General features: G+C 38.2%; 1 protein-coding gene across 2 annotated transcripts; it reads left to right on the top strand.

The window, feature by feature from the left end:
- The first annotated feature begins 12,438 nt into the window (after positions 1 to 12,438).
- Positions 12,439 to 14,545, top strand: LOC127093103 (amino acid permease 6). Of its 2 annotated transcripts, none has more exons than XM_051032002.1 (6): positions 12,439 to 12,508; positions 12,628 to 12,861; positions 13,174 to 13,267; positions 13,374 to 13,588; positions 13,686 to 13,828; positions 13,901 to 14,545. In XM_051032002.1, the coding sequence occupies exons 1-6, from the start codon at positions 12,439 to 12,441 to the stop codon at positions 14,543 to 14,545; spliced, it is 1,401 nt and encodes a 466-aa protein (XP_050887959.1). The 2 variants fall into 2 exon arrangements, with proteins under 2 accessions (XP_050887959.1, XP_050887958.1); XM_051032001.1 differs by having other exon boundaries at positions 13,683 to 13,828.
- Positions 14,546 to 15,472: the final 927 nt, after the last annotated feature.

The following is a 15,472-nucleotide window of genomic DNA, read 5'->3' as shown; positions in this document are numbered from 1 at the left end:
CTGAGTGCACTGAAACAACTTCTTCCTCCGCTTTCTCTGCTAATTCCAGTTTCTTTCTCTTAGCTTGTCTGAGTCTAGCGCGAAGAGTTCTTTCTGGATCTGCGTCAAAAGGAAAATCCGCTGAGGCCTTACCTCGCATAAACAAGTTAGACAAAGATTAGAATTAAATACCAAAATTGTCACAGATAAAATTTTAGTTGGCGAGCAACAAAATTTCGATAGAATAGAAATTAAAATATGTAGTTTGGCAATCCCCGGCAACGGCGCCAAAAACTTGATCGGAAAAATAGCAAGTTTACTATTTTTACCGATGTAGTAATAAGGAATTTTATTTCCAAGTATCGATCTCAAGGATTGCGTAGGAAATACTTATTTTAATTTGATTCTATCAGAACAAAAAGATAATGGTTTGGTTGTTTTGGAATTTAGAATAGTAAACGCAAAAATAGTAAAAATAATTGATTAAGATAAAAGATGCTAGGGTGAGTGGTTGAGTTAACTGGTCATGAATTCAGTCAAGATTTCTTTAATACATATGAAACATTCAATCACCTAACCTCAGAATGTTCTTACTTAAGTCCTTAAGAAAGAAACTATTAAACTACCAATTCTTACTCAAATGCCCATTCAATTAATCATTGGTTTTAATCATACAAAATATCAAGGTTTACGGTGATTTACGAAAGTTACTAGTCCTAGATGATGCATTCATAAACCCAATTGTGTGAGAACCCTAACAATCACAATCCTGTTATTGAAAGTCATAGATCAATTTGTATTTGTCCGATACAAAAGCATAATAACATCACACAATTGAAGTGAAATACGTAACATAGTAATCAAGAAATCATTTGTTCAAATTCATAACATGCAATAACATCAGGACCACCCCCTAGCATCAGGGGGTTTAGCCTCTCATAGTACTTAAAGAACTCATAATGTAAAGATTAGACATTACAAAGAATTAGGAGATTTCGATCTTCAATGGTTGATGCCCTTGAATCTCGCCGTCTTCAAATCCTTCGTATTCGATATCTTCTCCAATGCAATGTTTTCTTTCGTCTGTCAAAAAGTGCCTTCTTCTTTCTCTTCCAAGCCTTCTTATAGCTTCAGATGCATCTCTTTCAAGCAAAAGGTCCAAACTACCCTTAATGAGCAGAATCGGTTCACAAAGCAAAAAATAGGTTTTCCAAGCTGCGTCCAATCAACACGACCGTGTGTCACCACACGGGTGGCCGTGTTGTTCTCCATAATTAATTATTTTCATCACAAGCTACAGAGGCAACAACATGGGCCGTGTTACCCCACACGGGTGCCCGTGTTGATGCACTGTTTTAATCAACATGGTCGTGTGGTGACACATGGGTGCCCGTGTTGATCTCTGTTTTTAATCTCCTCTTTTACTCTGCCTGATCAACAACACGGGCAGTGTTGTGGCACACGGGTGCCCGTGTTGACCTGCTGTTTCTTCATATTTTTGCTATTCAGAGTGTCCATAACTTCACCGTTCTTGCTTTTAAACCTGTGCAATGGCATGTAACAATGACACTACCAAACGAAGCATAAACGAGATCTTTTTGACATAAACTTGTAATCGAATGCAATGCGATACCAAACCAACAAAACATGATAAATGACTCCAAAGCAACTAAAAACAAACATAAATCTTACCAAAGTGATGGCAATATGTCAGATTAACGGCGGGAATTCAATGGAAATGGTGACCGATCACCTTACATTATCACAATTGAATAACCATGATGATATCAATATCCCTTTACGAGCCGTGGTGAAAGTTCCTTTTTGTAGTTGTGTGTGTAGAATATAATAATTCTTTTCCAAATGACTGAATCCAAAACACTCAAATAGACACATGAAAACCGTAAGTAACTCTGTAATAAATTATTAATAGACAACATTTGTTGGGTCATAAATTCGGGGTCAACATGAGGGAGCATTTTTACTTTGAAGCTTTTCTTTAAGAGTAAGACACATTTGTGAGAGGCACACAACATACTCACTCAAAACCTTAAGGTGATATGTGTGTGGGTTGTGCCACTTATAAATGATCAAATCTCCACATTTCTAATCAATGTAGGATTTCCCCACACTACTCACACTTGTTATTCTCAACACTCCCCCTCAAATGTGAGTGTCATACCCCAAAATTTGCCCGTTAATATTAAAGGCATTTTTCAAGGCACTCCAACTTATTTTTCAAGGCATTGATCTTAAAGGAACGAAGACCCAGCACATAGGTGGCCAAATCCAGAAAATGGCCCAAACTGGCATGCTCGCTAGGCGAGCAACTCCTTCGCCTAGCGAACCCTTCGCTACGCCACTCGCCTAGCGAAGCTTGCGAATACCAGAAAATTTTGGGCTTCATTCTGAGCCCATCAGGTCACAAAAACTATTATAAATAGCAAAGCTTCATTCAGAAAAAGGGGACAGAGGCAGACGGACAGAAACCCTAGCAAAGAAACCCTAACAGAAGCAACACAGCAAACCCTGAAGGCTAACCCAGAGAATTCAGAGCAACCCTAAAGGAAACCCTGAAGGAAACTCATCTGCACCAAGGTTACCTCCGCCCAATTCAATCCGACTTGTCAATTCAAGGTTGCAATTCAATCGCAAACAGGTTTGCATTACTATTACTGCTTTATGTTCTTAATTTGTATATGGCATTATGATTGAATTTATAAAAATATCTTAAGTTTTGCATGTGAATTTAAGTATGTATGAATATCTTGAACGTTTAACCATGTAATTTCTGTGATGGATGCCATAGGGTGTGAAGCTTTCTGGAATTGTACTGTCATTAAAACCAGAACCCGCAGTCGCTCGCTAGCACATCGCTAAGCGAGCATGTAGCGAGCATTCGCTAAGCCTTCGCTAGGCGAGGCAGAGGCGAACGTGACAGTCGCTGATTTTTCTGTTCTGTTCTATGCTTATCTGATCTGTTTTATTCTAACCATGTGTTATGTTGCCTGACAATCCTACCGCTGTTTTCCTTTTATTTGGTGCAACTCTTGATTGCACCCTAATTTGGTATTCTGACCTGTTTGCTGAATTTTGTAAGGGTTCACATACTCCCGGAAAAAGTAGCTTGCTAGGTATTCCACTTTATTTGTGGGATACCCTTGTGGAGATTCACCCTAATTACCTAATTGATTATAATGTGGACCTAATTACTTAAATTGATTACAATTACCTAATTGATTGTAAAATGTTGCCTGGGAATATGTGGTCTCGGACCTTTCTTTGTTGCCTTACGGTATTACGGTCATGTCCCGCGAATGTGGGGATACACTTAGCAAAGACCCTTCGGTTAAATCATCATGTCCCTATAAAATAAGTCATAGTCCCTCGGATGTTGCCTTCGAATATATGATTTTGTCCCTCGATGACCCTTCGGCGTAGCCTACGGTTAACTGATGAGCGTCCCTTCGAATGCTAAGGTATCCTTACAAATGCTGCCTTCAATGACCAATCGATGACCCTACGACGTCCCTTACATCCAAAGGATAAAACTACTTACTTCTCAATAGTAAGGACAGTTTTACCCTCATAAGGATAGGAAATACCCATAAAGACCTTGGGTAGGTATAACTCTTAATTGCTGACTCACAACCTAAAACATTTTTCATACATCACGCTTTGTAAAACATCTACTAGAAAATCACCACTTGGTATACATTCGTACTAGAATCGTTGCCAAGTTATATTTTTCTAAACCGCTTTCAAAATTAAACGAGATAAATACTTTGTATACATTCGTACAAGAATCATTACAAAGTTAAACTCTCTTTTCAATACATTTTTAAGCAATTCACAAACACTTTTCAGACAAACATAAGTGATCCAGCAATAAAGAGCCCATGGATAACCATGGATACAAAGGGTGCTAACACCTTCCCTTTGTATAATGTACATCCTGAACCCAAAATCTAATTAAGGTCTTTCCTGTTCTTTTCCATCTTTCCTTATTGGATAAAAGAAAAGTCGGTGGCGACTCTTGCTATCCGCAACATTTGCTTTCTAAAGCAAAAACACAAAAGTCCAGTTCACTGTATGACAGAACTGGCGACTCTGCTGGGGATGACAAAGAAAGGTTACCTTAAAAAAAAAAAAAAAAAAAACAAGATCACTTATTTGAACGGTCTGATTTACTTTTAAGGGATTGCTTGGGTACTTTATGCTTGAGTGGAAGATCCTACACCCGAATCTAGTGTACCTTAGGTAAGTAGCAAGAGATCATCGCGACTATCCGGCGTATACTGGAATGGTTAAAATGATGGCTACGGTTAACGTGACACTTTGGATGTCCTGATGTTCCTCATGTTTACTTGAGGAAAAATTTGGCGTCCGTGTGGTGTCCTCAAAGCGTTAACCTGACCTTTAGAACCCTAATTGACTCATCCTGGCCATTAGAAAGTAGTGAGATAACTAACTTCGGTTCCGACTGGGGTTGGTTGAGACTCGATACTACACTCTTTGAGATTGGACTTTAGGGAAGCTTTGGTCAACCACTTGGTGTTGCACTGAAGTGGACTTAAAGGAAGGTCAATGATTGGAGATCCTTTTAGAACCCGGTTACTATTCTAGGACAGGTTGAACCAACCGAACTTCAGTGGGGAGGGTACGTACCTATGGAACTCATGCAAGCCTTAAAACCTAGGAATGATTGCGGTGTGACTTGTTTGTGCTTGTTATTTACTTAACATCTTAACATCATACCATCATAACATCATAACATCATGACATCATGGCATTGTACTAACCATTTCAAGGACTTTAAACAGTGAAAACATTTTATACATTGCATAGCATAACATAACATTGCATAACAGGTATTCTAACGGATCAATGTTCTCACAGTCTTCATTGCAAACAGAAAAATGGCCCTCGAACAAATTGTCAAAGATCTCCAGGCTCAGAATGCTCAACTCCAGGAGATGATCTTGAACTTATCCAAGGGGCAGGAGGAGCTGAAGGCACTTTTGCTCGAGAAGAAGAAAGACAAGAAATCTGGGAGTTACATTAACCTGGGAAGAAGGCAATTTACGAAGATCAATATGACTTTAGCACAAGCGCTGCAGGGTATGCTAAAGGCAAATTTGATTACCCTCAAAGTTCCTCTTGCAAATCCCAACACTACTTCTCCTAGTTATAATCCCAACACCAGGTGTGCATATCACTCCGATAGCCCCGGGCATGATACAAACGATTGTTGGTTGTTGAGGAACAAGATTCAGGATATGATCGACGCTGGGGAATTTGAATTTGATCCTCCGGAGACTCCTAATGTCATCACTGCTCCTCTGCCTAATCATGACAAAACTCTTAATGCTGTAGAAGATGCTGATAACGATTGTGACTTAGATAACTGGATTTTCCCAACAATTGGTGACGGACTCAATAACTGGAAGGCTGAAGACACTATCCCGAATTCCTTTAGTCAGGAGTAATCGTTATTGCTTATCTAATGTATCAAATTTGGTTAAATGTTTTGTCATTTTCATAAGCATATTCACATTCAATAAATCAATGGACTTTGTGCGTTCAAATATTGCGCTCTTTATCTTTCCTATCACCTTTTAAATAAGCTATGTTTTCTTGCACACACTCACGTAACAAATTGCGCATCCATATCCACTCTGGATCCTGTTGATAATAGTTCCGCTACTGTTAATTATGACTTCGAAAATCCGATCTACCAAACCAAGGATGGAAGTGAGGAAGATTGTGAAGTACCTGGAGAACTTGCCAGACTGGTACTGCAAGAAGAAAAGACCATACCGCCGCATGAGGAATCAACTGAATCTGGATACTGAAGTAGACAATAAAATTACTGAGGAAAAATCAAGAGATAATATGGAATGATGAATGTCCAGAAGCTTTTGACAAAATCAAGAAATATCTCCAAGAACCTCCAATTTTGATGCCACCAGTTGAAGGAAGACCTCTAATCATGTATTTGACCGTGTTAGAAAATTCAATGGGGTGTGTATTGGGGCAACATGACGAGTCTGGTCGAAAAGAGCATGCAATATACCACCTTAGCAAAAGTGTACCGACTGTGAAACAAAATATTCACTGCTTGAGAAGACTTACTGTGCTTTGGCTTGGATTGCTCGCCGACTAAGACAGTATATGTTGAATCATACCACTTCATTGATTTCTAAGATGGATCCTATCAAACACATATTGGAGAAACCTGCTCTCTCCGGAAGAATAGCAAGAGTTATCACTGATAATGGTACTAATTTGAACAACAAGATGATTACTCTGCACACAGTTCAAAATAAAACACCATAACTCTTCTCCGTACCGGCCAAAGATGAATGGCGCCGTAGAGGCTGCCAATAAGAATGTCAAGAAGATCATACAAAAGATGACAGTAACGTACAAAGACTAGCATGAGATGTTACCCTTTGCTCTTCATGGTTATCGCACTTCAGTACGCACTTCGACAGGGGCAACTCCTTTCTCTTTAGTCTACGGAATGGAAGCCATTTTACCAGTGGAAGTTCAGATTCCCTCGCTAAGAATCGTGAAAGAGGCAGGCTTAGATGAGGATGAATGGATTCAGACTCGACTCGATCAGATAAATTTGATTTATGAAAAGAGACTTGCGGTTGTCTGCCATGGATAGATATATCAGAAGCGCATGACCCAGGCATTTAACAAAAAAGTCAAGAGACAGGTATATCAAATTGGCGACTTGGTGATCAAGCGTATCATTCTACCACAAGGTGATCCCAGAGGCAAATGGACTCCCACATACGAAGGGCCATTTGTAGTTAAGAAGGCATTCTCTGGAGGAGCCATGATACTTGCTACAATGGACGGCGAAGACTTCCCGCATCCCGTGAACGCGGACATAGTTAAAAAATACTATGCATAAAAGAGACCTGCTAGGTCGACATATCTAGGAAAAAGTAAGGGCATCCCGGCGAACCAAAAGGGTTCGGGCAAAAATTAGGGATAAACATATAAAAATGTACATCCGACAAGTCGAAAACCTGAAAAGGCGGCTTGGGCAAAAAAGGGTATCCTGGTAGACTGAAAACCTGAAAAGGCGGTCCAGGCAAAAATTAGGGATTAAAGTGTATGACTATGTCCTGTTCTCTGTCAGCTTCACCCAAGTTCTAAGGACTGAACAAGCTAATCACTTTTATCCGACCGCAGAAGATGAGAGGCTTGAAGACATAATGACAGTGGTGGAATTAAAATCAATAGGACTTTTTCTGCATAGCTTTCTCTTTTCTTGACAATTTCCTCTTACTAGGATTTCTGTCTCCTTGTACACAAATTGCCTGTTTATAGGCCCTCTTTCAAAATCAATACAATTTTATTTCAGGAAAAAAATGCTGTTGTTTTACTTCCTCTGTTTTGTTTGCGTAAACGTCCATTGATTTAGTTTGAATTAATATATGCATTTGAATATGATCGATGTTTATCAAAAAATACATGCATAAAATAGCAATAGCAATTACTAACAGACTTCAGGATTGAGGAGAAGGTCTAGCCATGCTTTCTGACAAGTCCGATTGCTGATTCTATTCCCCATCAAAAACCAGCTATTTCCCAGAAGAGGTCGGCATCACCAGACAGACTGGTCATCTCTTCTATCCCCAGCCAAGCCCTGCCGAATGTTTCTACCATCAGACAGAAATCAAATACCCCCAGCTAAGAAAGGGTCATCAGTACAAATATCTCCAACCAGAATATGGGGATTTATTTTTCCCTGGCAAAACTTTTCGGACGCATAATTCATGCATCATTCCACATCATATACATGCATGCAATGTTCGCATTTATTTTCAGACGCATAATTCATTCATTACATCATTTCACAGCATACGCATGCATACATTGTTCGCATTTAGTTTCAGAAGCATAAAACATCTCATGCATCATGACATGGCATGAAGCTAACTTTATTTTTCAGGTTAATTATCCTCCTGATACAGTCAAAGTAAAGATCCAGTCAGACGGATACTCCTATTGATTACATTAAAGGTTCAGATACATCTTTCAGATATAATCCATATGAACATTCATTTTGACAAGCACTCTGATATCCTCCTAATGGTGGCATCTTTAAGCCCATCCCAGACATTTACTGCAAACACAACAAATATTATCAGATACAGCCTAACGTACGGTTCATTCTGATTCAGCTCAACATATGACTTCTGCAACTCAGATACGATCTAACGTACGATCCATTCTGATCTTCAACTCCTCAGATGCTACCTAGCGTACGGTACATTCTGACGTGTAGTCTAGCGTATGACTACCCCCTTCATAATCAGATTCAGCCTAACGGACGGCTCATTCTGCTCAGAGACGGTCTAGCGTACGACCCATTCGAATGTTCATCTCCTCAGATGCTACCTAGCGTACGGTACATTCTGAAGTGTAGTCTAGCATACGACTACCCCCTTCATAATCAGATTCAACCTAACGGACGACTCATTCTGCTGCTCAGAGACGGTCTAGCGTACGACCCATTCGAATGTTCATCTCCTCAGATGCTACCTAGCGTACGGTATATTCTGAAGTGTAGTCTAGCGTATGACTACCCCTTTCATCATCAGATGCAGCCTAACGGACGGCTCATTCTGCTGCTCAGAGACGGTCTAGCGTACGACCCATTCGGATGTTCATCTCCTCAGATGCTACCTAGCGTACGGTACATTCTGAAGTGTAGTCTAGCGTATGACTACCCCTTTCATCATCAGATGCAGCCTAACGGACGGCTCATTCTGCTGCTCAGAGACGGTCTAGCGTACGACCCATTCGGATGTTCATCTCCTCAGATGCTACCTAGCGTACGGTACATTCTGAAGTGTAGTCTAGCGTACGACTACCCCCTTCATAATCAGATTCAGCCTAACGGACGGCTCATTCTGCTGCTCAGAGACGTTCTAGCGTACGACCCATTCGAATGTTCATCTCCTCAGATGCTACCTAGCGTACGGTACATTCTGAAGTGTAGTCTAGCGTACGACTACCCCCTTCATAATCAGATTCAGCCTAACGGACGGCTCATTCTGCAACTCAGATACGATCTAGCGTACGATCCATTCTGATCCTTCATCCCCAGCGAAGTCACCCGCCTAATGGATAACTAATTCTGCAATTCAGATACGATCTAGTGTATGGTCCATTCTGATCCTTTATCCCCAGCAGCGTATGACCCATTCTGATCTTTCAGCATCAAACTTCCTGGATGGCATCTTTAAGCCCATCTCCATCAAGACTAACTTTTGATTAACAAGTGCAAATTTTTGGGGCATTCTAGTGTTCAATAATCTTCCACCTCCAGACCACGAATGGCGTACCTACCATTCTAACTCTCTCGGTTCAAGAATATTGAACAGGGGCAGCTGTCATACCCCAAAATTTGCCCGTTAATATTACAAGGCATTTTTCAAGGCACTCCAACTTATTTTTCAAGGCATTGATCTTAAAGGAACGAAGACCCAGCACATAGGTGGCCAAATCCAGAAAATGGCCCAAACTGGCATGCTCGCTAGGCGAGCAACTCCTTCGCCTAGCGAACCCTTCGCTACGCCACTCGCCTAGCGAAGCTTGCGAATACCAGAAAATTCTGGGCTTCATTCTGAGCCCATCAGGTCACAAAAACTATTATAAATAGCAGAGCTTCATTCAGAAAAAGGGGACAGAGGCAGACAGACAGAAACCCTAGCAAAGAAACCCTAACAGAAGCAACACAGCAAACCCTGGAGGCTAACCCAGAGAATTCAGAGCAACCCTAAAGGAAACCCTGAAGGAAACTCATCTGCACCAAGGTTACCTCCGCCCAATTCAATCCGACTTGCCAATTCAAGGTTGCAATTCAATCGCAAACAGGTTTGCATTACTATTACCGCTTTATGTTCTTAATTTGTATATGGCATTATGATTGAATTTATAAAAATATCTTAAGTTTTGCATGTGAATTTAAGTATGTATGAATATCTTGAACGTTTAACCATGTAATTTCTGTGATGGATGCCATAGGGTGTGAAGCTTTCTGGAATTGTACTGTCATTAAAACCAGAACCCGCAGTCGCTCGCTAGCACATCGCTAAGCGAGCATGTAGCGAGCATTCGCTAAGCCTTCGCTAGGCGAGGCAGAGGCAAACGTGACAGTCGCTGATTTTTCTGTTCTGTTCTATGCTTATCTGATCTGTTTTATTCTAACCATGTGTTATGTTGTCTGACAATCCTACCGCTGTTTTCCTTTTATTTGGTGCAACTCTTGATTGCACCCTAATTTGGTATTCTGACCTGTTTGCTGAATTTTGTAAGGGTTCACATACTCCCGGAAAAAGTAGCTTGCTAGGTATTCCACTTTATTTGTGGGATACCCTTGTGGAGATTCACCCTAATTACCTAATTGATTATAATGTGGACCTAATTACTTAAATTGATTACAATTACCTAATTGATTGTAGAATATTGCCAGCTGGGAATATGTGGTCTCGGACCTCTCTTTGTTGCCTTACGGTATTACGGTATTACGGTCATGTCCCGCGAATGTGGGGATACACTTAGCAAAGACCCTTCGGTTAAATCATCATGTCCCTATAAAATAAGTCATAGTCCCTTGGATGTTGCCTTCGAATATATGATTTTGTCCCTCGATGACCCTTCGGCGTAGCCTACGGTTAACTGATGAGCGTCCCTTCGAATGCTAAGGTATCCTTACAAATGCTGCCTTCAATGACCAATCGATGACCCTACGACGTCCCTTACATCCAAAGGATAAAACTACTTACTTCTCAATAGTAAGGACAGTTTTACCCTCATAAGGATAGGAAATACCCATAAAGACCTTGGGTAGGTATAACTCTTAATTGCTGACTCACAACCTAAAACATTTTTCATACATCACGCTTTGCAAAACATCTACTAGAAAATCACCACTTGGTATACATTCGTACTAGAATGGTTGCCAAGTTATATTTTTCTAAACCGCTTTCAAAATTAAACGAGATAAATACTTTGTATACATTCGTACAAGAATCATTACAAAGTTAAACTCTCTTTTCAATACATTTTTAAGCAATTCACAAACACTTTTCAGACAAACATAAGTGATCCAGCAATTAAGAGCCCATGGATAACCATGGATACAAAGGGTGCTAACACCTTCCCTTTGTATAATGTACCTCCCGAACCCAAAATCTAATTAAGGTCTTTCCTGTTCTTTTCCACCTTTCCTTATTGGATAAAAGAAAAGTCGGTGGCGACTCTTGCTATCCGCGACATTTGCTTTCCAAAGCAAAAACACAAAAGTCCAGTTCACCGTATGACAGTGAGTATATTCACAATGTTGCCCTTCAAACACAAGCTCTTTTTTTCCATCACATACACTTGTACCGTCGTTGACACTCTTCAACGGGACACTCTACTCATGATCATGTGAGAATACTTTCGATACAAGTGAGTTGGTCCCTTCACTCGAATCAAAGGCTCTGGTATCACAGTTGGGTCATCAACTCGGGGGTTAACATAAGAGGGCATTTTTACTTTAGGAGTTTTCTTTAAAAGCAAGACACATTTGTGAGAGACACACCGCATACTCACCCAAAACCTTAAGATGGTAGTTGTGTGAGTTCTCTCACTTATAGATGTCCAAATCTCCACATTTCTAATCAATGTGAAACTTCCTCACACTACTCACACTTTTTATTTTCAACAATACTCAACAAAAAATTAAATGGATCACCTGTCATCCAAGATTTGAGTTCTAGATTTTGCATTTAGAAACTTTAATTTAAATATTGCATAAAAAACATAAATGTATTTTTAAAAAAAATACTTTTTAAGAGTTAAATTCACGGTCTATCCTCCGTTCAATTTATGGTTTATCATTCACTTGTTAAAATATACATTTTACATTTGACTATTAAGAACAAAATTGACTTTTTAAAATATTTATTGAATTAATAAATCTAATTTATATATAAATCAGACATATCAATTGTTGATTAAAAAACAGCTAACAGATAAGAATAGTATAAATATGGTAAGTAAAACCGCGCAAGATACATCAGAAAAACAGACAAAACAAAATCCCAAAAAAAACTACATTTGTTTCTTATTTTAAGTGCTTTCTATCGATTTTGTTATAGGGTTTTTGCTATATCTTTTTGTTTGGTTTTAGTTTTTTTTTTTTATGATCACCAGTACCTCTTCTGCCTTCTATCGACCATCGTATTGTACTATTTTGGTTTTTAATGCCTTTATACACATATGAGATATGCAAACATAATTGAATTGATATAGAAACTACACTTTTTTTAGATTTATAAATTAATCTAAACACTTCAATTTATTCCCAAGTATTAAAATCATATCACACCATTAAGTATGTGCTAATTTCATAAGACTTTACAAGAAAACATAGAGAGAGTGATGGTGGTGCAGAGTAGCTTCTCCATAGAGGATGACAAATATGATGATGATGGAAGCATAAAACGAACAGGTTTGTATTTTGTCTCATCAAAATTATATTTTTATTTTTTATTTTCCATTTTTCATTTTCGCATGTTATTACTATGTTGTTATTTTAACATAATAATGTTTAAATTATGATTCATGAAGGAACATGGGTAACTGCGAGTGCACACATAGTGACGGCTGTTATAGGGTCTGGAGTGTTGTCGTTGGCATGGGCCGTTGCTCAGTTGGGATGGATTGCAGGGACAGTCACTCTCGTACTCTTCTCGCTCATCACTCTCCTCACTTCGATTCTCATGACTAACTGTTATAGATATCCCGATTCTATTTACGGGAGTAGAAACCCTACCTACATGAAGATGGTCGAAAATATTTTAGGTAATTAATTTCAAAAATCCATTATCTTTGTTGTTTTGTTTCTTTCAAAATTCATATTTTAGAGAAGACTATTTGGATAGAAAGAACACCATCACTGCATAATGAAAAATGGGAATTTTGCATGTAATTTAAAATAATATAAATTATAATAAAATTTAAATAAATGTATTTTAAATGATGTTAATCAGTGTTGATTGTTGTGTTTGTTAAAATTACTCAAATAAAAACTATTCAATATTCATGTGTTTTAGTAGAAAAGTTTATTTCCAAGCTGATTGTTGCATTGTAACATTTCTTTATCTTTCTCTACAGGAGGAATTCAATACAAGTTTTGTGGATTGGCACAGTACACAAATCTTGTGGGTTGTACCATTGGTTACACTCTCACAGCATCCATTAGTATAGTGTAAGAATCTCTCACCTAAATCTATAATTGATTTTTCTAAATAAAGCTATGAGAATAGTAAAAATAATGATAATACTTGCTTGTTTTTTTTTCTTTTTTTTAATAGGGCTATAAAAAAATCCAATTGCTTTCATAAGTATGGCCATGAAGCAGATTGTAATACTGCCAATTATCCATATACGGCCATTTTTGGGATCTTTCAGATTTTTCTAAGCCAAATTCCAGACTTCCATGAACTTTCATGGCTCTCTATTGTTGCTGCTGTCATGTCTTTCGGTTATGCATCTATCGGCATCGGTCTTTCCATAGCGAAAATTGCAGGTTCATCATTAGTTATATAAAATTAACTAGAAATAGTACTTGTAGTTATGCTAATTAATATGACAAATACATCATTATATTTGATATTATACAGAAGGAGGACACCATTTGGAGACAGGACTTACAGGAGTAGTTGTTGGAGTGGATGTCACAAGTTCAAATAAGATCTGGAATACCTTTCAAGCACTTGGAAACATAGCTTTTGCATATGCTTTCAGTATGGTTTTTGTTGAGATACAGGTAAGTAATGTTAAGCAAAATTACGCGAATAGTAAAATCAAAAAGATGAATTATGATTTTGTTTTGTTACAGGATACATTGAAATCGAACCCGCCAGAAAATCAAACCATGAAGAAAGCTACTGTGACTGGAATTTCAATCACCACACTGTTTTATGCATTATGTGGTCTTCTAGGGTATGCAGCATTTGGGAATAATGCACCGGGAAACTTTTTAACCGGATTTGGTTTTTACGAACCGTTTTGGCTCGTTGACATTGGTAATCTTTTCATCATTATTCATCTCATCGGAGCTTATCAGGTATTTGCACAACCTGTATTTTCTGCTGTGGAAAGTTGGGGTAGTAAGCGTTGGCCACAAAGCAAATTCATGACAAAAGAGTATAATGCAAGAATTCCTTTAGTTGGTACATGGAGAATGAACATGTTGAGGGTGATATGGAGGACAATGTATGTGATAATCACAACATTGATTGCTATCATATTTCCGTTCTTCAACAGCATTGTGGGTTTGCTAGGAGCTGTAACATTCTTTCCCTTGACTGTGTACTTTCCAATAGAGATGTATTTGACACAAGCTAAGGTTGTCAAGTACAGTTCTACATGGATAGGAATGAAACTTCTAAATGGCTTTTGCTTGATTGTGAGTCTTGTTGCTGCAGTTGGATCAATTCAAGGAATCGTCTCAGAACTCGAGACTTATACGCCTTTCAAGTAATTGTCGCCATCATAGTTAGTTAGTTTAGTTTTATTATAACTTAACTGACGTGTTGATCGGCTGACTTTTGGATTATTTATCGTCAGCTCTTTACATTTTGACAACACGTAGAGTGTTAGTGTTGAAGCTCTTAGGTGTAGAAGGAATAAGAGTATGAGAGGACGTGGAGAATGAAAAGTAAATTATATTACTGTAATCTAATTACGTACACGTATTTATATACAAGTATTTACTTGTATCCCAAGTAATTAATCATAACAAACTAAATCTGGATTATATCATATCATACCCCCTTATAATCCAAGTACATAGTTAATCATAAACTAATCATAATCGATTTGATCTACAATTTGTTTGAACAAAATGACATCGATCTTTTCCTCGTCTCAATGCTTCTCCAGATTTAGATTTGGTTCGACAGGTGATACCTTGCATGAAAAGTAACCGGGTAATCTATGATGCCCATTTTATTTGTACTTGACATGTTTGATTCTCACCACAAGAAAATCTGGGTTTAGCTACGACAAAAATAGAAACTAATCCCTATCAAACAGAATTAGTTGGAAAATAGTTGTGGACTAACTACACTATAAGTCGTAGCAGGAATTGGTTGGCTAATTATCTAGATCAAAAATCCTAGCAAAGTTCCAACTAATATTTAAATTTTCCTAGCTAAATCTATACTAAACTGTAGCAAAACTTCAGTCTAAACTTACATTTCCAGACTAAACAGCTACAATATGGCCGCAAACGTATCATAGCAAATCTCAAGCTATTTTTTATATTGTTATACTAAAATTATTCATAAAATTAGTTATGTTAGTTAAAAAATTTATAAATTATTTCCTCAATATTTCTAATTAAGATGTTCATTATAAAATTAATGTGTAATGGAACAACACATCTTAAAATTCATTCATACATATT

The sequence above is a fragment of the Lathyrus oleraceus genome, chromosome 6 (genome assembly GCF_024323335.1).
Source record: "Lathyrus oleraceus cultivar Zhongwan6 chromosome 6, CAAS_Psat_ZW6_1.0, whole genome shotgun sequence".
Lineage (NCBI taxonomy): Eukaryota > Viridiplantae > Streptophyta > Magnoliopsida > Fabales > Fabaceae > Lathyrus > Lathyrus oleraceus.
The sequence above is the reverse complement of the archived record's forward strand: the minus strand, read 5'-3'. Positions and strand labels throughout refer to the sequence as shown.